The sequence below is a fragment of the Tiliqua scincoides genome, chromosome 2 (assembly GCF_035046505.1).
Source record: "Tiliqua scincoides isolate rTilSci1 chromosome 2, rTilSci1.hap2, whole genome shotgun sequence".
Classification (NCBI taxonomy): domain Eukaryota; kingdom Metazoa; phylum Chordata; class Lepidosauria; order Squamata; family Scincidae; genus Tiliqua; species Tiliqua scincoides.
In genome coordinates, this window is record NC_089822.1 from 264220924 (window position 1) to 264244722 (window position 23799).

General features: G+C 47.6%; 1 protein-coding gene across 1 annotated transcript in view; it reads right to left on the minus strand.

Moving 5' to 3' along the window:
* The window catches only part of LOC136640320 (zinc finger protein 208-like), a 73962-nt gene that overhangs the window by 35515 nt on the left and 14648 nt on the right, over positions 1 to 23799 (minus strand). Inside the window, exons 2-3 of the mRNA XM_066615362.1 lie at positions 18728 to 19937; positions 9125 to 9131 (exon numbers count right to left, since the gene is read on the minus strand). Of these exons, the coding sequence (XP_066471459.1) occupies positions 9125 to 9131; positions 18728 to 19937 (1217 nt within the window). The remainder of the gene's footprint in view (positions 1 to 9124; positions 9132 to 18727; positions 19938 to 23799) is intronic.

Consider the following 23799-nt stretch of genomic DNA (forward strand, 5'->3'; position numbering starts at 1 on the left):
CCTGAAGTGGGACCTGGACAGATTGTCATTCTAAGAAATGGGTCCTGATGCTAAAAGTTTGAGAACCATCTTGGGTGTTATTTTTATAGCAGAAGCCATCCATTCCTCTCTGTCCAGAGTCCAGAGCACAGTTTTTACTGATAGAGTGGACTTTAGGGGAATGATTAAAAGAACATAATGAAACACAGACCTCTGATGGAAGTATCAAAGATTTGGGAGTTGTTGTTGTTGTTAATTTGTACCACGCCTTTTTGCCCAACAGGCACACAAGGCGGCTTACAACATTTTAAAAAAATACAACATTAAATTCATGGCAATCTTTCCAAGCCTGTGCAAGGAAGGGCTAGGATCCAATCCAATCATGTTCCTGCATTATCCAAAGTGAGTCCCAGAAGAGCCATCTGGAAGCTGCAGAGTCATGCGCCTCTCACCTCTCTCACAGAGCCGGTGAGGGAGTGCACCCTCAACCCTTGCGCTCCTGCAACTGCCAGCTGGCTTTGCTGTGCCGCCCAAGGCCCCATTGGCCTTCAGGCCGTCCAACATCCTGCTGGAGCTTCCGTGAAAACCAGCACCAGAAGAAATGGGTGCACCCTGGAAGTGACTGGTGTACAGACATGACCCAAGGGCTGGGGGCAGCCAATGGCTGTGCTGAGTGCCCTACTTCATCAGGGCAACGCTGCCCACGTGTCATTTTTGTGTGTATGGATTCTGGGTGAAAAAATTCATCGTGCCAGACTGGCATCTAGATATGTTGGCATGTAAAGGTGGTGCTTCTGGGAACTGGTAGCAACTTTAATTCTGGCAGCTCAACATGGATGACTAAATGAGGATGGGATGGGAGGGCCAGGTAGTCTCCACTCCTCCCAGCAGGTTCCTCTATGACATGATCACCTTTATGACATCATGAAGCCAAGGTGACCTCTGTTGGAGCACAGGGATGCTCAAGAGTGTCTCTGCCAGAAGGTGGAGGCCACATGGAGGAGAGCAGGCAGCAGGAGTGATACCTGAGCGGTGGCTGGGGAGAGAAGGCAAGTTCACTTTGCATGACTTGCAGGAGGAGGGGAGAGGAAGTGGCCTGAAGCAGGCAGCTATCCACGGCCTGAAGCTGGTGGATGTCAACCAACTGGCCTGTTGGAAACTGGTGTACATGAGCAGACAGTATCCGGTGGCCGTCTGCTTTCGGAAACCAAGTGTGGATATGTCACCTGAGTCCTGACGAAGCAGGTGGATGTCATCGCATGAAAACTGGTGGAAGTCTGCCCATTGAAGCCAGCTAGCGGAAGCCACTGGATATCTTCGGATTGAAACCAGGGACTGTGTGTGCGTGAACGGGGGTGGGTGAGTGAATGGGGGTTGGCTTGAAGCTCCGGCATCGCTGACTATGTGGGATCGTTTGTGTGTTGAGGCAAATGTGGTCAAGGCAAGTGGTGCTTTGCCCTTGGGAGCTGATGGAGGTTGGCTTCCAGGCATCCCAGGTGCACGGGATGGAAGAAAGTAACAATTGGTGGAGATCCGTGGGTGGAAGGTGGTGGAAGGGCGTGCGGAAGCCAGGCATAAGGCTGGCAGGCAGAGGCTGGTGGATGTGCCACAACCCCCACCCCCTCATGCTGCTTTTCTCTGTCTTCCTTCCGGGGATGTTGGACTTTCCTGCTCAAGAGCCCCTGGATTTCCTGCTAGCTGTGCCTGTCTCATCTCAGCCACGGATGATTCTCTGGCTTTCCATACGTCCTCTCTAGTCCTTCAGTCTCCTGGAAGGAAGAATAAAATATGCCAAGCAATGCTGGAGTTATTGTTGTCTGGCTTTTTGATGCACATTGTGCATTGAGCAACTTCACAAGCAGGGCGTCTGGTCCCGACTGAAAGATCCAAGCCCTTCTTCATCGTTTACAGAACCTCCTTAGATGCCACCTCAAAGGTAGATTGGGACCAAGTGCCCCCAAACTGCTAGCTCAGGTCTGGCTCCAAGACCCAAAGCTCTATCTGAATATTTAGGTCACCGGGGGGGGGGGAGCACAGGAGGCAGTTCTGTCTCTTCTCATTTGGGACGGGGGGGGGCATCTGTGATGGTGATGAGGAATGCTTTTAGGGGGGTGCCACCTACAGATCTAAACTCTGACCACTGTTCATTGGAGGAAAACTTCAGACTTCAGAAAGGGCCAATATTTCATTAAAGAAATTGTCCAGTCCAAGAATTAGGTTCCCAACTTATGCAGGCGTTACTTACCAGTAGGCTCTATTGCAGTAGGCTCTACTTTTAAGCCTTGGGGACCACCTAACAAAAATTTCACTTTACCAGCTGCCCTAGCCTCTGTGGCTATATGGTGATTGGGCAGCAGTACCCCCCTCCCCCAGTAGCAGGTTTAACCCTTGAGGCGCATAGCCTAATCTACCCATGAAATTACCAAAAGCTGGGCTGGGACCCACTGGTGGGTTGTATAGTTTACAGCAGCATATGCTGTTGGGTTCTGAGCTATCTGTGACAAGCCACATCTGGGGTATTGCATCCAGTTCTGGTCATCACATCTCAGAGAACATAGTGGAACTGGAAAGGGTGCAGAAGAGAGCAAACAAAATGATGAGTGGGCAGGCAGGGGCACCACCCTTGTGAGAGAAGGCTACAGTGGGGGTCTGCAGTTAGAAAGAAGGTGCATGGGGGCAGACATGATGGAAACAGACAAAATTATTTAGGGCATGGATAAAAGGAAGTTCTTTTCCCCCTTTGCGCAGCACCAGAACCAGGGGACAGCCACTGAAATTGAGTGCTCAGCTTCGCAGACAGATCCCCAGTGTTGGCCTTCTGTGCTCTCCAAAAAGCCCTCCCATCCACCCTGAGCCTCTTAGCTGTGTTTGTCATGTTGAGTCTGGCCTCCCACTCTGGAAGTCCTAGAACTAGCAATGACATCCCTGTTACTGCCACTGTACTTCCAATAGGTAGACCATGTGGAGTGGTACAATGGGGAACAAATGTTGAGAAATGATGCCCTTTAAAAGAGGATTGCTTAGAATAGTGGAGAAAAGTCCATTACAGGTTACAAGCCTTGATTATGCAACCTCTGGGTTTTAGATGTAGCCTGTCTCTGAAAACCAGATGCAAGGGAATAGCAAGAGGATATTTATTTATCTGAGAAATTTACATCCCGACTTTCTGACACCGAAGCAAATGCCCAAGGCAGCTTACAAGTGAAAGTGCCAGTTGGTAGATGGGGTGGGTCTGTCCAGTGCCGCTGAGACCAAATAAGCAAGACACTGGGAGGTGGAAGGCTATGAAGGCTGTTTATTGCTTCAGCAAGGCATGTCTGTGGCCTCTGGGAGACTCAGGTCAAATCCAGAAAAAGGCACTCTTCAGCTGCCTGTCTTATCTCTTCTGCGTTCCTTTCTCTTGTTTTAATCCAAACATGTTTGGAGCACCCCTCAGAGTGACAGCAGTGCAGGTGGGAAGCCAGAGTTTTTTATGTTGGGTTTGATGGACAAACAATTGGAAAGAGAACATGGTGTATTATTGCTGTAATTGATAATGACAGCAAGGTTCCTTTATGCACAGACATGGAAGTGCTCCAGTATACCAACAGTTGAAGATTGGCTGGCGAAGATGCTGGAGCTTGTGGAGATGGCAAAGTTGACATCTTTAATTAGAGAAAAGAAAATAGATTCATTCTTGACTGAGTGGAAGCCATTTGTGATTTTCCTGAAGAGCTTAAATTATAATGAATTATATGCCTGTGGGTTTGGAGATTGAATAGAAGAGATAGATATAAGAGAGATACAATATTAAGTTTAATCTTCATTGTATCAAATATTCTAAAGATAGATATTATTATGTATGTTTGTAAGCCTGTAGTAGGGATAAGTGGAAGTCTTTTAAAATTTGGTGTTAGGTGTTGTCTTGAGTTCAACATGGTAATTAAAACAATAAATAAGTTTAAAGAAAATATAGCAGGAGGCCACTTTCCTTTCCAACATTGCTGGATGAGTCTTTCAGCCACAGTAAGGGTACAAAGAGTCCATTTCCGTTGTCCTCCTGAGAGTTCCCATAAAGTTGGTCAATTCAAGAGAATATACCTATCCATAAACAATGGTTCCAATACAAGATTAATACAGCGGGCTCATCCGCAGGCTCAGAATCTGCAGATTCCACCTACTGTGGACGCCTCCCTGCACCTCAGAAGAAGCCACTCAGAGTTCATGTTCTGAGGCACGGGGAGGCCCGCGGTCCACTCCACTGGCCTTCCCCCAACTCCGAACGCCTCTCTGGCGCGTCCAGAAGTCACAGCCTGAACAGGAGCGGGCTGTGAGAATGCATATCTTTAAGTTGAATCCAGGAACAGGTTTCAGCAGCATGGCTGGAGGTCCTTTGCCTCCTGCCCTCCTGGATAGTAGCAAGTTCCAGGGCATGAGAACAGGCAGAAGGCAAGATGGCTCCCTATTTTCCCCTTTTTACTCTTACCAAAAAACCTTATCTTACAGTTGGCAGAATCTGTTTTAGGAGAGGAACTCTCTTCCTCTCTCAGACATCCTGATCTGCACCAGGTTTCCCAAACAGCCATGTGCTCTGGTAAATGGCAGGATCACTTTTCAGGAAACTCCACTTAATAGGAGCCAGCCTAGTGGCGGTGGCCGCACTGCCATCTGGGAAATTTAATTTAGTTGGACCACAGCATCCAGGCTCCTGAAGCTGGTAGGGCTGCACAGGGAACTCAGAGAACAGAGGGGCGAAAAGGGCACCACGGTTCTTAGAAACTTTCTTCCTAACCAAGGAGGAGCCAGCTCCCTATTGCTGCTTGACAGCCCAGTCCTATGCATGTCTACAAAGCGCAATGTCGCAAATGTGCTGTAAGGCACAATGTGCTAAGGAGAGTTACATTTTACAGGCTCCTTTGGATGTCACTTTCCCTTGCCAGTTCCAATTCTTCACAACTATAACTATACAGGTGCGCACCACTAAAGGACAGGGATACGTTCTCCTATCCCCGTTGTTATGCGATTAGGTCATTAAGTGAATATTCAGTCCAATGCATTGCCTTTGTTGTATAAACAGACACTCCCTGCCACACACTAGCTGGCTGCACAAGCTACTGGAGATAGATTCCCTCTTCTTTGCATTAAGAGCCTCCCTGTTCTTAAGTTCTAACTCTCTAGCTTGCTAAGTGGTACCTTCACAGCTGCCTGTCCCTGTTGCACCTGCCCTGGTCCTCCTGTGCCTGAGTCACCTTGGGGTGCTGATGGAAGGCATAGTAGAAGTTTAACAGGGATGCTCACCTGAAACGTATGTTTCTGATCTGTCTGTAAGTTAGAGTAAAGAAGAAAAAATTGTTGTTTTAAAAGTCAAGCGGTTGGCTGGACTTGGCGGCATGTCAAATGTTCTTTCCACAATAGAACATTCTGATAAGACTATGCAGGCACATCCAATAGGCCTTTGTTCTCCGAAGAAGAGGGAAAAAAATGTTTGTGCTTTTAAAATCGGTTTCCAGGCTTTTTAAGAGCAACAGGCTGCACACAAATGCTGGAAACAGTGTTATAGCAAATATTTACACCAGGTCTCATAGAAATAATATAGAAAATACTAGCCAGCTTAGTTTTCCTTATTTTTCTTATTCTTCATTTTAAAACCAGTTTTGGTGCCTAAACAAGTGTAACTAACATAATAAAGCCGGCCATTTCCAGTTCACATCAAAGCTATTTCCGGTTCATATCAAAGGTCAGGTTCCCAGAGAAAAAGCATAAGACAGCATTTTTTTTGTTAGCTGAGCCCACAAACCCCATGGCAAGTAAGTTGCATTTCAAGGGCTACAAACAAAGGCCAAAATAAGTAGTGAAGATGGTTATGAGATGAGGTCAGTTTTGAGCAAAACTGAAAGTGCAGTACCACCTACTGACTGCTCAAAATCTGTGAATTGTATATGTTGAATGTAAGTTGAACAACTGGTGATTCGTAACCCCCCCAATCAAATGTCTACTATCCTGAGCCAATGTCTACTATCCTGAGCCAATATCTTCAGCCTAGAAAAGACATGATTGAGACATACAAAATTATGCAGGGGATGGACAGAGTGGATAGGGAGATGCTCTTTACACTCTCACATAACACCAGAACCAGGGGTCATCCACTAAAATTGAGTGTGGGAGAGTTAGAACAGACAAAAGAAAATATTTCTTTACTCAGCGTGTGGTTGGTCTGTGGAACTCCTTGCCACAAGATGTGGTGATGGCGACTAGCCTGGATGCCTTTAAAAGGGGATTGGACAAGTTTCTGGAGGAAAAATCCATTATGGGGTACAAGCCGTGATGTGTATGCGCAACCTCCTGGTTTTACAAATGGGCTATGTCAGAATGCCAGATGCAAGGGAGGGCACCAGGATGAGGTCTCTTGTTATCTGATGTGCTCCCTGGGGCATTTGGTGGGCCGCTGTGAGATACAGGAAGCTGGATTAGATGGGCCTATGGCCTGCTCCAGCGGGGCTGTTCTTAGGTTCTTGTGTTCTTATGACGTGTCTCAAGGAGGGAATCCACATTGTAATACAAGTGAGCTGGAGAGGGCGCTCTGGGCTTCTCACATTCTGACTCTCACACACACACTCAATGCTTGGAAAGAATCCCTTGAGATGCTGTGTGATGGTAATGCAGGCTGGGTAAAACCAAACTTATGCCAAGAAATACCAAAGCCATGAATGTTGTATCACACATTATAGTTCATAAGTTTAATGATGTTATGTTAAGAGGAAAATATATGTTTAAAAGCCTAAGGGTTCAGCATGCCCACAAGCTAGCTGGATCCATCTTTCTGAAAAGCTTGAAATTATAAGAATAGGCAAATTCGCTGTGTTAGGAGTCTCAAACAAATTATTAGCTTAAAACTTCATATGCTTGGCAGCTATAGAGAGAATAAAATCCCATTTTGTCTCTCTGTCTGCTTCCAGCAGATCTGCACATTGCAAGCCATAAATTAGAGAAGAATGTGACACCCTGCAAGAAAGACATTCCTCTGAAGAAATTAAAGAATAAAATACATTTCTCCCTGCTCTTTATATAGACAAAATTGCAGGGAACATTGATAAGAGAATTAGTTCAAAGCAATAAGTTTAATAATGCAATGGATAAATTAGTTAGGAAATAAGGAGAATCAAATGAACTTTAATTCAACTCTGCCAAAGTGCTGGGAGGGTACAAAGAGACCTTCCAGTTGGAGATGATCATAAAACAATTTGACATAACGATTAGATAAGGAGCTTCAGAGGAACTGTCAAGAGTGATTGATAGGGAAGGGCTATAAAAGAAGTCTGGAATGCAGCCCCTAAGAACAAGGTATCAGGCAGAGGGAAAATACACAGAAAAGCAAAGATTTTGGGAAAAGGAATTAAACAAAGAAAATGCAGTATTTTAAGGACCAAAAGTTAATGTTATAACTAAATCAGTTATTTGTCACTATAATTCAAAGCTACTGTGCTTAGCAGTGCTTTAGAACAAAAGAAAGCATTTTATAATCCCTGAAGCAGCAAAGTAGCCAGACAATAAAGTTGACCAACAGCTACTAGGCAATAAAACCTAATGAGGGTTAATTAGTAAGAATGATGGATTAAGCAAACCAAGCTTCTAAGAAGAAGCTTTAATTCCTGCATTTGAATAGAGAACCAGTGACTAAAACAAGCTCCCTGGAACCAAAATAGGGATTTAGAGAGCTGTTTTAAAGTTGTTTAAAGGTAGCACATGGGAAGTGTCACAAAATTACACAGTTAACAGGCATTCATCACTATGCAATCTTCTTGGCATCCTTCAGTCTCGGAAGACTATGGTGTCACGCTCTGAATGGTGGTTCTGGAACAGAGTGTCCTCTCCAGTACGCGAAGCCTGGGTAAAGTAGGTATGGAGGATAGGCTGTTACCCATGCAGCAAATCCCCCCACTCCACGTCGCTGAAATGGTCCAATGGAAAGGCAGAGGCCAATACGGTTGGTTCCAGCGGTGTCGCAGAAGTTGCCAGAACGTGACTGTGTTCAGCCATGAACTGCCTCAGGGACTCCGGCTCCAGATTCTGCCTCGAGGTTGACTCCTGAAGCCTTTTCCATAACTGGATGTAGCCACAAGGCAGTGGAGGTTTGGGATCAGAGTTTTCCTTCTCTCAGATGAGCTGCCTTCCCAGGCTGACGAGTCCCATCTACCCGGTGGCTGTTTAGTCGCCTCTTACGACAAGTACAGCAAAACTGAGGGCCTATTCTTATCCCCAGCCCCCAGGGGAAACTATGCAATAGTTATTGCTTTAAATGTTAGTAGCAATGTTAGTAAAATTAAGTGGATTTAATAATAGGAAAAGACTTGGGTCTGCCTCAGATGAGGCTTGAAAAACAAATGCAGCACAGTTAGTTTGGAATGTGGAATTCTTATCTAAGCAAAGAATATTGTATTGTATTGGCAACCTTCAGTCTCGAAAGACTATGGTATCGCGCTCTGAAAGGTGGTTCCGGCACAGCGTCTAGTGTGGCTGAAAAGGCCAATCCGGGAGTGACAATCCCTTCCACACCGGGAGCAAGTGCAGTCTGTCCCTGGTCTGTCTCCCTGGCTATGGGCCTTCCTTCTTTGCCTCTTAGCCTCAGACTGTTGGCAAAGTGTCTCTTCAAACTGGGAAAGGCCATGCTGCACAGCCTGCCTCCAAGCGGGCCGCTCAGAGGCCAGGGTTTCCCACTTGTTGAAGTCCATCCCTAAGGCCTTCAGATCCCTCTTGCAGATGTCCTTGTATCGCAGCTGTGGTCTACCTGTAGGGCGCTTTCCTTGCACGAGTTCTCCATAGAGGAGATCCTTTGGGATCCGGCCATCATCCATTCTCACGACATGACCAAGCCAACGCAGGCGTCTCTGTTTCAGCAGTGAATACATGCTAGGGATTCCAGCATGTTCCAGGACTGTGTTGTTTGGAACTTTGTCCTGCCAGGTGATGCCGAGGATGTGTCGGAGGCAGCGCATGTGGAAAGCGCTCAGTTTCCTCTCTTGTTGTGAGCGAAGAGTCCATGACTCGCTGCAGTACAGAAGTGTACTCAGGACGCAAGCTCTGTAGACCTGGATCTTGGTATGTTCCGTCAGCTTCTTGTTGGACCAGACTCTCTTTGTGAGTCTGGAAAACGTGGTAGCTGATTTACCGATGCGCTTGTTTAGCTCGGTATCGAGAGAATGAGTGTCGGAGATCGTTGAGCCAAGGTACACAAAGTCATGGACAACCTCCAGTTCATGCTCAGAGATTGTAATGCAGGGAGGTGATTCCACATCCTGAACCATGACCTGTGTTTTCTTCAGGCTGATTGTCAGTCCAAAATCTTGGCAGGCCTTGCTAAAACGATCCATGAGCTGCTGGAGATCTTTGGCAGAGTGGGTAGTGACAGCTGCATCGTCGGCAAAGAGGAAGTCACGCAGACATTTCAGCTGGACTTTGGATTTTGCTCTCAGTCTGGAGAGGTTGAAGAGCTTTCCGTCTGATCTGGTCCGGAGATAGATGCCTTCTGTTGCAGTTCCAAAGGCCTGCTTCAGCAGGACAGCGAAGAAAATCCCAAACAAGGTTGGTGCAAGAACACAGCCCTGCTTCACTCCGCTTCGGATGTCAAAAGGGTCTGATGTGGAGCCATCGAAGACAATAGTGCCCTTCATGTCCTTGTGGAAAGATCTGATGATGCTGAGGAGCCTGGGTGGACATCCAATCTTGGGGAGAATCTTGAAGAGGCCGTCTCTGCTGAGCAGGTCGAAAGCCTTTGAGAGATCTATGAAGGCTATAAAGAGTGGCTGTCGTTGTTCCCTGCATTTCTCCTGCAGTTGTCTAAGGGAGAATACCATATCAGTGGTGGACCTGTTGGCTCGGAATCCACACTGCGATTCTGGATAGACGCTCTCTGCAAGTACCTGGAGCCTCTTTAGTACAACTCGGGCAAACAGCTTTCCTACAACGCTAAGGAGAGAGATGCCGCGATAGTTGTTGCAGTCACCCCTGTCACCTTTGTTCTTGTACAGCATGATGATGTTTGCATCCCTCATGTCTTGAGGTACTCCACCTTCTCTTCAGCAGAGACAGAGGATTTCATGCAGCTCAGTGACGATGATCTCTTTGCAGCATTTTAGGACTTCAGCAGGGATGCTGTCTTTTCCAGGTGCCTTGCCAAAGGCAAGGGAGTCCAGGGCCACGTGAAGTTCTTCTAGGGTTGGTTCACTGTCAAGCTCTTCCAGCACAGGCAGGCACTCAATGTTGTTCAGTGCTTCTTCGGTGACTACATTTTCTCTGGAATATAGCTCAGAGTAGTGCTGCACCCAGCGTTCCATCTGCTGCGCCCGATCCTGGATGACCTCGCCTGTGGCAGACTTCAGAGGGGCAATTTTCCTCTGTGTTGGACCTAGGGCCTGCTTGATACCATCATACATCCCCTTGATGTTGCCCGTGTCAGCTGCTATCTGTATCTCGGAACAGAGCTGGAGCCAGTAGTCGTTAGCACATCTCCTGGCAGTCTGTTGGACTTTGCTGCGAGCAGTTCGGAGGACCTGCAGGTTGCGCTCACTGGGACAGGCCTTGTATGCTGCTTGAGCTCTCCTCTCCGACTCTGTCGTCTCCAGCAGAAGCCAAAGACAAATTCTATGATGACCTGGCCACCACTGTCAAGAAAATCCCTGTAAAAGAGCCATTGTTCATCCTCGGCGATTTCAATGCTAGAGTTGGTGCTGATAACAGTTCATGGCCCACTTGCTTAGGTCAGTTTGGCACTGGGAGGATGAACGAAAATGGCCAACGCCTGCTAGAGTTTTGCTGTCATCACGGTCTCTGTGTCAGCAACACGTTCTTCAACACAAAGCCCCAACATAGAGTCTCTTGGAGACATCCAAGATCAAAGCACTGGCACCAGCTCGACCTGATCCTCACCAGACGCTCCAGCCTTCCCAGCATCAAGATCACACGCAGTTATCATGGTGCTGCCTGCGATACTGACCACTCCCTGGTGTGCAGCAGAGTGAAACTGCAAACAAAGCGACTGTATCACACGAAAAAGGAAGGAAGACCTCGCATTGATACCAGCAAGACCCGGGATCAGAGAAAAGTGGAGGAATTTGCACAAGCGCTTGAGGAATCTCTTCCAGGCCCGGCCGACGCAAACGCATCCAACAGATGGGAACATTTCAAGAATACCGTTTACAACACCGCCTTGTCCATATTCGGCAAGAAGACCAAGAAGGCGGCAGACTGGTTTGAAGCCCACTCTGAGGAGTTGACACCAGTCATTGAGGAAAAGAATATTACAAGTCTGACAATTAACCAAGAGAATGCTCAGACTTCCCTGGCGCCACAGTAGAATAGTAAATCTTGGTTGACAGAACAGATATGAAACTAGTGGATAATTAGGTAATTACAAATTTTGTATGACAGAGACTCATTAGCAAAACATCTGGAGAATGTCAAGAAGGGGCCCAGATTGAAAATATTCCTAAAAACACAGCTTGTATTCTGAAAATCATCAGAGAGAGCAGAGATTTTACAAAGAAAACACTCAAAAACTCTGTTTAAAAGCAAAATATGGAGTTTTTGGTATTAAAATAAAGATCTACATCCCAAGACAAATAAGAGGAGTCTAAACTCTAGTATGTAAGATGCATAATTAAAGAAATAAGAATAATTAAGAAATTAAGATAGGCACACAGTGCCACCTACTGGGCTTTTGAAAAAGGGCGCTATTACCATATTTGGCACAAGCAGTAACCTGAGATATTCAAATACACTCTCCATATGTGGCACAACCAATCAGATGCTAGAAGCCTGTAGCCAATCAAAGGAAAAGTCCCATTTCTGATGTCACCAGCTTTTGACCAATAGCAGTGGGATTTTCCAGACAAAGAGACTAGACCTATATAAACTAAAACCCACATTGCAACTTGCTTTTTCTCTGGAGACACTGAGAGAACACAGCTCTCTGTGCTCCCCATTTTGAACCACCAAGGGAAGCCCATTGCTGGCAATGAATAAAGCTTGCTATAATCGCCATGCTTGCTTACCGAGTCTATTTTGAGTTTGTTTTCAACTTTGCTTTCCAAGCTCATGTTTGAGCTTGCTTGGTTTGCTGCGGACACAACATCAACACCTTGCAACATTGGAACACAACCTTTTGCTGAATTCTGACTCTCACATTCACTCTCAATGCTTGGAAATCCCTTGAGATGCTGGATTTACAATAAAGGTCTGGAATCGATCACCACTCTTGCCTACTGAGTTTGCTTTTCAACCTTGAAACAGTGCTTGCAAGGCTCCTTGCAAAGGCCTTCCAGCCCCTCCACTCAGGGACAGGATCTCAGGCTCTTCCTCCCCCCACTGGCTTCCCACTGAAGGCAGCTCCTGTCCCTGTTGCACCTGCCCTGGTCCTCCTGCGCCTGAGTCCACAGAGGGTGCTTCCAAGAGTCCCTGCAAAGACCCCAGCCCCTCCCTCCCAGCCCCTCTATTCATCACTCTTGCAGGCTTGGAAGAGCCTCTGCTGCAGTCTTTCATCTTGGCTCTCTAAGGGTTAAGTTAAGCAGCTCCGGATTCCTAGAGGGGCAAATGGGGGAGGGGCAGGAGGGAGACTGAGTTGGAAGCCACTTCCCTCCCCCCCACTGCCTTCAGCTGCCTTCTCTGGTGAGTCCCTGTTTGGGGAGCAAAGCAGAGTCTTAGGGCTGCAGTGGGTGGAAAGGAAGGGGAGGGGGTGGGAGAGAAGCCCATAGAGGAGCAGACAGATGACTGGCTCAGAGCCCAGGCAGGGAAGGGCAGGGGGCTGAGAAGACAAACAGCTACACCCCCCCCCCATTTGCATGGGGCTGAATGGGATCCCAGGCTGAAGTGGGTGGAAGAGAAGAGGGAGGGGGAGAGAAGCCCCCAGGTGGAGCAGACACAGGCTCAGGGCCCAGCCAGGGAAGGGCAGGGGGCTGGGAAGTGAAACAGCAACACCCCTCTCATTTGCATGGGGGTGAATGGGGGTTCCAGGCTGAAATGGCTGGAGAAGAAGAGGGAGGGGAGGGAGAGGGGCTCCCAGGTGGGGCAGACAGAGAGGCTCAGAGTTCAGTCAGGAAAGGGCAGGGGGCTAGGAAGACAAACATCAACACCCCCATTTGCCTGGGGGTGAATGGTGGTCCCAGGCTGAAGAGGGTGGAGAAGCAGAGAGTGGGGGTGAGGAGCCCCCAGGTGGGGCAGACAGACAAGCTCAGAGTTCAGGCAGGGAAGTGCAGGGGGTAGGAAGACAAACAGCAACACCCTTCATTTGCATGGAGCTGAATGGGGGTCCCAGGCTGAAGTGGGTGGAAGAGAAGAGGAAGGGGGTGAGGAACCTCCAGGTGGGAAATAGTCACCCCCCCCATTAGCAAAGCCCTGTCCCTCCAGGGCTTGTGGGTGATACCGTCTTGGACTTGGTCTGTGATGGTGTCAACAGAGGCCTTTGGAACCTGCTGCTTTGCATCGGAGCCACGCAGAGGAACTGGCAACTTGAGTCATCCTTCTCTTGGTTTTCTCTACAGCCCAAATCATAATTTTCCTTCTTATTGTGGAGCAGAACTCTTATGCCCAAGTCAGCCCTTTATCCCTTCCCTGCTGGTGAAGCTGCACCAAAAACAGGCGCACTGTATGGGGGGGGGTGAGTGGGATTGGGATCCTTCGGAGGGGAAAGGGGATATAAATCCCATTTACTCCTCTATATCTGTATTGAGCTCTGCATATCACTTATAGGTAATTTAGTGCAGGATGCAATGAAACAAACCACCTTGAAATACAGGTCGGCATCCGCGGATTTGTCTCTCCAAGGAAGTCGAACCCCTTCGACTGGGAGTGTGAGACGTCTGAGAGAGCACAAACCACGACAGTTGCACATTACTGAACGGCATTTTGTTACTTCAGGGAGTAAATACCCACACAGGCAGTCTTAAAACAAGAAAACTAAATTCCTGGACTTCCTAACACTCACCTGGACAGCAGCTTCAAAACAGCTTCTGGCCTACAAGATGGGGTCAGGCCTAGCCAGAGTCATCACAGACGGGGGTCAGCCTAGGATCAGGTCTCTTGGGAAAGCCTTGCTATGGTGTAGACTGAAGCATCTCATCTCCTTGTTTATTTCTCAGAGGAATTTCCCAAACCTGCCTTCATTTCCCAGCTGGAAGAAGGGGAAGTGTGCGTTTCTCCAGGATCTCCAGGAAGAACAGAAATCAGCAGGTACTTTATGCACTTAACACAGCAATAGCTTCAGGGCAGTGTGCAAGCTGAGGGGGGAATTCTTTTGCACAGTAGAAACCCCCCCTCTTCTGGGGTAAGTTGGTGCTGTTGAGGATGAGTCAGCAAAGTACGTCTCTACCATTCCGATCTCATCACCTGCAAGCCAGGGCAGCAGCTTGGCTGAGCTGTAGTCTGAAAATGTCAGTGTGATTTGAGCAACTGATGCTCTTGCCCCCCACTTTCCTCTTCACACCACAGCCTCCTCCAAGGACGCTGGACCCTGATGGAAGACAGTCCCAAATCAGCCCCACCCAGCAAATGCAGGAGTCAAGCTTCTGTGAAGGGCTTCCAGGCAATGAGACCAGTACAGTTGAGCTGTGCTGTGCTGACTCATCCTAACCAGAGCAGAGTCTCCCCAGAAAGGAGGGCAGTTTCTGTTGTGAGGAAGGGTCCCCAGAAAGGAGGGCAGTTTCTATTGTGAGGAAGGGTCCCCAAGCTGGAGTGGAGAGAGGAGAAAAGTGACATTTTGTTTTGCTCTCTGATTCCAGTGAGTACCTTTTAACTTGTACCACCTCTGAAGTCAGTGCAGCTTAAGGGCACCATTGAGGTTGTGACCAGGATCTAGGCATAGGATTTGACACACTACTTCCCCTGTCCATCACCCTTGTGCCTCTGCCCCTTGTTCTCTGCATGCTGGTGGAGTGACTGCGGCGGCATAGAATTTAATCCACAGATCTGCCCAGCATAGTGGTATCTTTGGTGTAAGGGGGCTTCCCTCTAATCCTGTTCTGCTCAGTCTGGATTCATTACAGTGGAAGAGGATATCACATAGGTTGTGGGGAATTATGCCAGAGGCTAATTTGGCAGATAAGAAGCAACAAAACGTTAAATTATTACAGGGTTGATGTTTACGTTCACCCATACACACACATGGTCCAGGTGTTTGATAGTTCCCAAAACCTGCCCGCTTGCCACAGATGGCCAGTGCAATTCGGGAGTGGAGTTGAGGCCCTATCAATCATGTCTGAGTCCTCCAAGATGTTGTAGGGCAGAGGTTCCCAAACTGTGGGTCGGGACCAACCAGAGGGTTGCGATGCATTTTTTTTAAAAATTCAGATATGGTGATAGGTACAAAGGTACATATGTAGGTCAGGGGAATACAAAGGAAAGATACAGAAGGTCTCCACTAGAGTACAGTTTTGGTTTCTTTTTTTCCTTCAAACAACTACACATCTGACACATCTTCTAAATTATTTTGTTCTATTTATTCTACGTATTTCTAACCAATTGTAAAAATGTTCCCATATATTCATAATTCTATCTAATTTACCATCATCATGTAATCTTTCTGATAAAATATCAATTTCAAATATTTCATAAATTTTTTCTATCAACATGTTCATATTTGGCACCTCTATATTTTTCCACATCTCTGCAAATAAAAGTCTTGCTGCTGTGTTGATGTGAATCAAAACATGTCTGATATTTCTACTATAACAATCTGGTAAAATATTTAGGAGAAATAATTCTGGATGCCCTTCCACCACCTTCCACCCACGGAGCTCCACCAATTGTTCCTTTCCTCCATCCCATGCACATGGGATGCCTGGAAGCCTGGGGAAGCTGACCTCTGTTAGCGCCCAAGGGCAAAGCACCACTTGCCTTGACCGCATTTGGCTCCACACACAATCCCACAAAATCGGCGACGCCAGAGCATCAAGCCAACCCCTGTTCACCCACCCTCCCTGCACGCACTCCCTGGTTTCAATCCACAGATATCCAGTGGCTTCCGCCAGCTGGCTTCAGTGGGCAACTTCCACCAGTTTTCATCTGCTAACATCCACCCGTTTCGTCGCGACTCAGGCGACATATGCACACTTGGCTTCCAAAAGCAGATGGCCACCGGCTTCTGTCCGCTCACGTCCACCAGCTTTCACCAGGCCAGCCGGTTGATGTCCAGCAGCTTCAGGCCGTGGGTAGCCGCCTGCTTCAGACCACTTCCTTGCCCCTCCTCCTGCAAGTCATGCAAAGTGAACCTGCCTTCTCTCTGCAGCCGCTGCCCAGATATCACTCCTGCCGCCTGCTCTCCTCCATGTGGCCTCTGCCTTCTGGCAGAGACAGCCCTGAGCATCCCTGAGCGCCAACAGAGGTCACCTTGGCTTCATGATGTCATAAAGTTGAACATATCATAGAGGCACCTGCTAGGAGGAGTGGAGACTACCTGGGTTATCTTGGAGATTGACCACCTGGAACTACCCGAGACACAGTGCGGCTTCTGTAAAGGGCATGGCACTGTGGACATGATCTTCGCAGCCCGACAGCTCCAAGAGAAGTGTCAAGAGCAGAATCGTGAACTGTACACCACCTTTGTGGATCTCACCAAGGCTTTTGACACTGTCAGTCGCGCATCATGTTGCAGTTTGGGTGCCCTGACAAATTCATTCTGATGGTGCGTCAGTTCCACCATGGCATGATGGCTCATGTTCTGGACAACGGAGAAGCTTCATAGACCTTTCCTGTCACAACCGGTGTCAAGCAAGGGTGCGTGCTGGCACCAGCCCTGTTTAGTCTCTAATAAAAAGTTAATCTGTTTTCAGCCATGCTGTCAGATGCCTTTCAGAACAGTTCCTTCGGAGTCAGCCTGAGATACAGGACCAATGGTAAACTGTTTAACCTGCATAGACTCCAGGCTGTCACCAAGATAAAGGAGACTGTGCTATGAGACCTTCTTTTTGCTGATGACTGTGCCCTGAATGCTGGATCAGAACAGGAAATGCAAGCCAGCATGGACAAATTTGAAGGAGCATGTGACAATTTCAGTTTCCTCATCAACACAAAGAAAACCGAAGTGATGCACCTGCCAGCTCCGAAGGCCCAACACCGAGAGCCCACCATCATAGTGAAGGGACAAAAGCTGCAAGCAGTGGACCGATTTACATACCTTGGCAGCACCCTCTCCCGCACAGTGACAATTGACATCGAGGTCAACTGCAGAATCGCCAAGGCAAGTTCTGCATTCAGCAGACTGAGGACCAATGTGCAGAATCGCCATGGAATAAGCCTTGCTGCAAAGCTTAAACTCTACCGAGCAGTTGTGCTAACAACTCTGCTGTATGCCAGTGAGACTTGGACTGTGTACACTGAACCAGGCAACTGAACCACTTCCACACGACTTGCCTCCGCAGACTTCTGAGGATCTGGTAGCAGGACAGGGTGCCAGACACAGATGTCCTTTCCGGAGCAGGAGTACCATCAGTTCACACCCTGCTGATGAGAGCACAGACATGCCGGGCAGGTCATGTTGTAAGGATGCCAGCATCCCTAAACAGCTCTTCTATGGTGAACTGTCTCAAGGAAAGTCATCGCACGGGGGACAAAAGAAGTGATATAAAGACACACTGAAAGCCTCTCTCAAGTCCCTGGATATTGACACCACCACCAGGGAAATCCTGGCACAAGACTGATAGACATGATGCACGCTGATCCACCAAGGCTGTCAGACATCTGAAGCCAGAAGGACAACGATAGCACAAGAGAATCGAGCAATCTGCAAAGCCAGAGCTGCAAATGCTGCAACAGTGGTGCCTACACATGTCTGCCTGACATGTGGCAGAACATTCCACGACCGTATCGGCCTTATTAGTCACCTGCGGACACACCGTGGGCAGTCCACAAACCCTTAGATGTCAAGGTCTTCTTTGAAAATCGATGGACAAACATCATCATTACACCGGGGAGGGGACATACAGTCTGGGGAATCATGGAAGCCCCACCCACTCAGGAAGACTTGGATAACTGACCTGCCTGCCTGCTTCCCGTTCATAGTACTGACCCTGCCATAGCACCACTGAGAAGGGGAGTTCACCGGCATACTCAAACCCTCCCATTATATTCTGGGCATAAACTAAGAGTCAAGTGGATTAAAACATAAACTCAAGTCAGTAAATATTTAGTTCATGATAAGTAAATCTTTTTACAAATTTTAATGGTTCTTAAATACTGTGGCTCTCAGACATCTGAACTCTATTTATTGTATGTAGCTCGCAAGTAAAGCAAGTTTGGCGATCCCCGATTTATATGGTTTCTCTTCTGTGTGGGTTCTTTGATGACGAATCAGTTGTGAACTCTGAATGTAGCTCTAACCACATTCCAAGCATTATACAGCTTCTCCCCTGTGTGACTTCTTTGATGTACAGTCAGGTTTATGCTCACAGTGAAGCTCTCCTGCACTCCAAGAATTGATATGGTTTCTCCCCTGTGTGGTTTCTTTGATGCACACTCAGTCCTCTGCACTCACTGAATCTCTTTCCACATTCCAAGCACTGATATGGTTTTTCTCCTGTGTGAGTTGTTTGATGCAAAATTAGGTCACAGCTCTGAATGAAGTTCTTTCTACACTTCAAGCATTAAAATGATTTCTCCCCTTTGTGGATTCTGTGATGCACAGACAGCTGTGAGCTCCATCTGAAGCTCTTCCCACACTCCAAGCATTTATATGGTTTCTCCCCTGTGTGGTTTCTTTGATGCACCGTCAGGTGTGAGCTGCCACTGAAGCTCTTTCCACACTCCAGGCATTTATATGGTTTCTCTCCTGTGTGGGATCTTTGATGGTAAGTCAGGTATGAGCTCCTACTGAAGCTCTTTCCACACTCCAAGCATTTAAATGGTTTCTCCCCTGTGTGGATTCTGTGATGCACAGACAGCTGTGAGCTCGAACTGAAGCTCTTCCCACACTCCAAGCATTTATATGGTTTCTGCCCTGTGTGGGATCTTTGATGCACACTCAGGTCTGAGCTCAGACTGAAGCTCTTCCCACACTCCATGCATTGATATGGCTTCTCCCCTGTGTGGGTTCTTTGATGCAAGGTCAAGTGTGAATTCCGACTGAAGTTCTTTCCACACTCCAAGCATTCATATGGTTTCTTCCCTGTGTGGGTTCTTTGATGCACAGTCAGGCCTCCGCTATCACTAAAGCTCTTTCCACACTCCAAACATTTATATGGTTTCTCCCCTTTGTGAGTTCTTTGATGCACAGTCAGGTATGAGCTCTGACGGAAGCTCTTTCCACACTCAAAGCACTGATATGTTTTCTCCCCTGTGTGGATTCTGTGATGCACAGACAGGTTTGAGGCACACCTGAAGCTCTTTCCACACTCCAAGCATTTATATGGTTTCTGCCCTGTGTGGGATCTTTGATGGTCAGTCAGGTATGAGCTCCTACTGAAGCTCTTTCCACACTCCGAGCATTGATATGGTTTCTCCCCTGTGTGGGATCTTTCATGTGAAATCAGTATTATTCTCTGAATGAAGCTCTTCCCACACTCCAAGCATTTATATGGTTTCTCCCCTGTGTGGGATCTTTGATGGTAAGTCAGGTATGAGGTCCTACTGAAGCTTTTTCCACACTCCAAGCATTTATATGGTTTTTCCCCTGTGTGAGTTCTTTGATGCACAGTCAGGTATGAGCTCAAACTGAAGCTCTTTCCACACTCCAAGCACTTATATGGTTTCTCCCCTGTGTGGATTCTGTGATGCACAGACAGGTTTGCGGCCCATCTGAAGCTATTCCCACACTCCAAGCATTTATATGGTTTCTGCCCTGTGTGGGATCTTTGATGTTCAGTCAGGTATGAGCTCCTACTGAAGCTCTTTCCACACTCCAAGCATTTATATGGTTTCTCTCCTGTGTGGGTTCTTTGATGCACAGTTAGGTGTGAGCTGCGACTGAAAATCTTTCCACACTCCATACATATATATTGCTTTTCTCTTTTACGGTTTGTGTGACGTGTTCCAAGTTCTGATTTACAGCTGATGGTTTTTGCCAATTGAGGATATTCTTTCTCCCTCATTCCAGTTCCTTTTTCTGAATCAACTGGGGTGACATTGAAATCCCTCCCATGAAGAGCATCACCTTTATTTCTCCATTCCTCTGTCTCCCTTCCATGCTGCTCCTCTGGTCTGACGTAATGCACAGCTTCCTCCCTTGTGTGGGTCTTTTTATGGATGATGAGATCTGTGCTGGTGCTGAAGCTCTTTCTCGTCTCAGACAATATAAATGCTGACCTTCCCTCCTCCCTCCTTGATCCAACTTGATCTCTAAAAGTTACTTCCTGTATATCATGCGTGGTTATTTCTGGTGACACCCCATGTGGTTCCCTTTCATCCTCTTCTCTGTTGCTTCCTGGAACAAAGAGAGAAGCATGATGAGCAGCCCAATAGAGAAATGGGACTTCTAATGTCCACGCCTTAGCAGGAAACCCCAGTGGGTTCAGTGGCACTGACTCTCAGGAAGATATTTATTAATTTATTTCCAGTATTTTTCTTCTTCCTTTCTCCCAAAGGGTCCCAAAGCAGTAATTCAAAGGATTGCTTAGGATTGTAGCCCTCTCAGTAATCCATTCGTAGTTACCTGCTGTGCAGGAATAAAAAATTACAACTGCCTGGCTTGTTGCAACCTGACTCAGCCTGGGATTGGAGCAGCTTTTCTATCCCTTGTAGGTAATGGCTACAATCCTAACCAACTTTCCTGAGTAAGCCCCATTCAACAAAATAGGACTTACTTCCAAGTAGACATGGTTAGGATTGTGCCCAATGTTTTATTGGAAAAGTCACAAGAGGGGTCTTCCCTTGGGATTTTCTAGGGCTTCACAACAGTTTCAATGCCATATTATCTGTGCCACAGGGCAGCACAGGGGTCAGGTCATCAACTGCTTTTCCCTTAGGAGACATGTGGCCAAAATTTTGCTTACAGTGGTGAGTTGTCCCCCGTCAGGCAGCACACACTGATCCAAAGCTACTGCTATATTCAGCTGTGTTGTGTATAATAGAATTACCTGCTGACTCCTCTTCTTCTTGGTGCTCCTCGAAAAATGCATACTCTCCTTCCTCCAGCTGGGTAACAAAGGCAGGTTTGGGAAACTCCTCTGAGAAAGAAACAAGAGAATGAGTTGCTTCTGCTTACAAAATATCTAGCCTTTCCAAAACGACTGCCCCGCACCTCCAGAGTGGCTCTGAATGGGACAGGACAAGAGGTGACCTCGCTGAATACCTGCTCATGAATGAGCTGCATGGTCAGTTCTGAAAGTGTCAGTCTGGTTTATGTAAGTACAGGCTCACTGCTCATGAGTACTGGAATTATGGACCAGTTCGGAATCCAGTTGCAAATGTGAAACCAGCCACGATTATCTCATCAACCTCTCAGCACATGGAAGGGAAGCCTCAATCTGAAGGCCAGCTGTCCCCCTCCTCTTCTGGCAATTCCCTCTCTGCAACGTGACTAGAATATAAGCAAGCAGAGAAATGATGTGGACCTCCTGTCTTTTCATCTCCTCAACAAGACACTCACTAGAGCACCAGATTCTCGGTCCAGAACAGCCATAGCTCAGTGATTTGAGTACTTGCTTTGCACACAAAAGACCCAGAAACCAGTGTAGGGTTTTTTAAGTACCCCTAAACAAACAAACAAACTATGCAGTCAGACAGCCAGCAGCAGGGTGTCACATGTATGACTATATGCCTTTGGGTCCTTGGTGCCTATATGCCTATATGTGTCCTTGGTGCAAGGAGCTCCAGGGACTCAGGGTCCGCTCCCTTGAAGCCTTGGAGGCCGACCTGGAGAAGCAGAGGAAGGCAGAGAAGGACCATGGGGAGACTTCCGGGGACGATCCAGCTTCGTCCCAACCGCAGGCATGCAGCTCCTCAGCTGGGAAACAATCCCCTGGGGGGACCCCTTCTCCAGGAGATGGGCCCGTATCCGAACACACTCAGGATACTCCTCAGCAGGAAGGGGGTCAGGGGCTTCTTTTAGCTGGGGATTTGATTATTAGAAACATGGAGAGGGGGGCGACGGATGTGAGGACCACATGGCGACTTGCCTGCTTGGTGCGAAGGTTGCAGACATCACTTCTCATGTAGACAGGCTGGTAGACAGTGGTAGACAGGCTGGTAGACAGTGCAGGGGAGGAGGTAGCAGTTGTGGTGCATGTCATCACCAATGACGTGGCTAAGTGTACCCAGGAGGTCCTGGAAACCAAATTTAGGCTATTAGGTAGGAAGCTGAAAGCCAGGACCTCAAATGTAGCATTCTCAGAAGTGCTACCTGTTCCACGCACAGGGCCAGCTAGGCAAGCAGAGATCAGGGGTCTCAATGCGTGAATGAAACGGTGGTGTAGGGAGGAAGGGTTTAGATTCATTAGGCACTGGGGAACGTTTTGGGACAAGTGGGGCCTGTAAAAGAGGGATTGGCTTCACATGAACCACAATGGAACCAGACTGCTGGCGCATAACATTAAAAAGGTGGCAGAGCAGCTTTTAAACTGATTCCTGGGGGAAAGCCGACAGGAGCCGAAGGACATCTGGTTCGGGACTCCTCATCCCTTTGGGATGACGATGGGGTGGTTAGAGAACAACAAGGTAAACGCAGAAGAAATTGGGAATGGTAGCATGATGGGATGTGATAGACGGTTAGGCAAAATGAGAGGATGCAGGGATAAAGGCGCTAATAAGAAGCCCATCCTGGGACATTCCATGTACAAATGCTTTCATGCAAATGCCTGAAGTCTCCGAGCAAAGATGGGAGAACTGGAATGTCTGGTGACCAGGAAAAACATTGACATAGTGGGCATAACGGAAACCTGGTGGAATGTGGAGAATCAGTGGGATACCGCAATCCCGGGCTATAAACTCTGCAGGAGGGACAGGGAGGGGCGGGTTGGAGGTGGGGTGGCCGTTTATGTTAAGGAAGGGATAGAATCCAGCAAAGTAGAGATTGAAGGTGGGTCAGACTCAACCGTAGAATCTCTGTGGGTTAAATTATCAGACCTGAGGAGTGATATAATACTGGGGGCGTACTATCCTCCTCCAGACCAGAAACCTGAAGGGGATCTTGAAATGAGGAAGCAGATCAGGGAGGTGACAAGGAGGGACAGGGTTGTAATTATGGGGGACCAATTATCCTCATACACTGGGTCAATTTGTGTTCTGGTCATGAAAAGGAGACCAGATTTCTTGACATGTTAAATGACTGTACCTTAGAGCAGCTAGTCATGGAGCCCACCAGAGGACAGGTGACTCTGGATTTAATATTATGTGGTACTCAGTACCCGGTTTAGTTATCAATGTTACAGAGCCATTGGGGATGAGTGATCATGCTACAATCCATTTCAACAAGCATGTCGGGGGAAGAATACCAGGCAAATCTCTCACAAAAACCCTTGACTTCCGACGAACAGACTTCCCTCAAATGAGGAGGCTGGTTAGAAGGGGGTTGAAAGGGAAGGTAAAAAGAGTCCAATCTCTCCAGAGTGCATGGAGGTTGCTCAAATCAACAGTAATAGAGGCCCAGTGGAAGTGTATACCGTAAAGGAAGAAGGGCTCGACTAAGTCCAGGAGGGTACCCGCATGACTAACCAGCCAAGTTAGAGAGGCCGTAAAGGACAAGGAAGCTTACTTCTGCAAATGGAAGTCTCGCCCTAATGAGGAGAATAAAAAGAAATGTAAACCGTGGCAAAAGAAATGGAAGAAGGTGATACAGGAGGTCAAGGGAGACGATGAGGAACACATGGCCAGCAACATGAAGGGGAATAATAAAAGCTTCTTCAAATATGTTACAAGAAGGGCAAA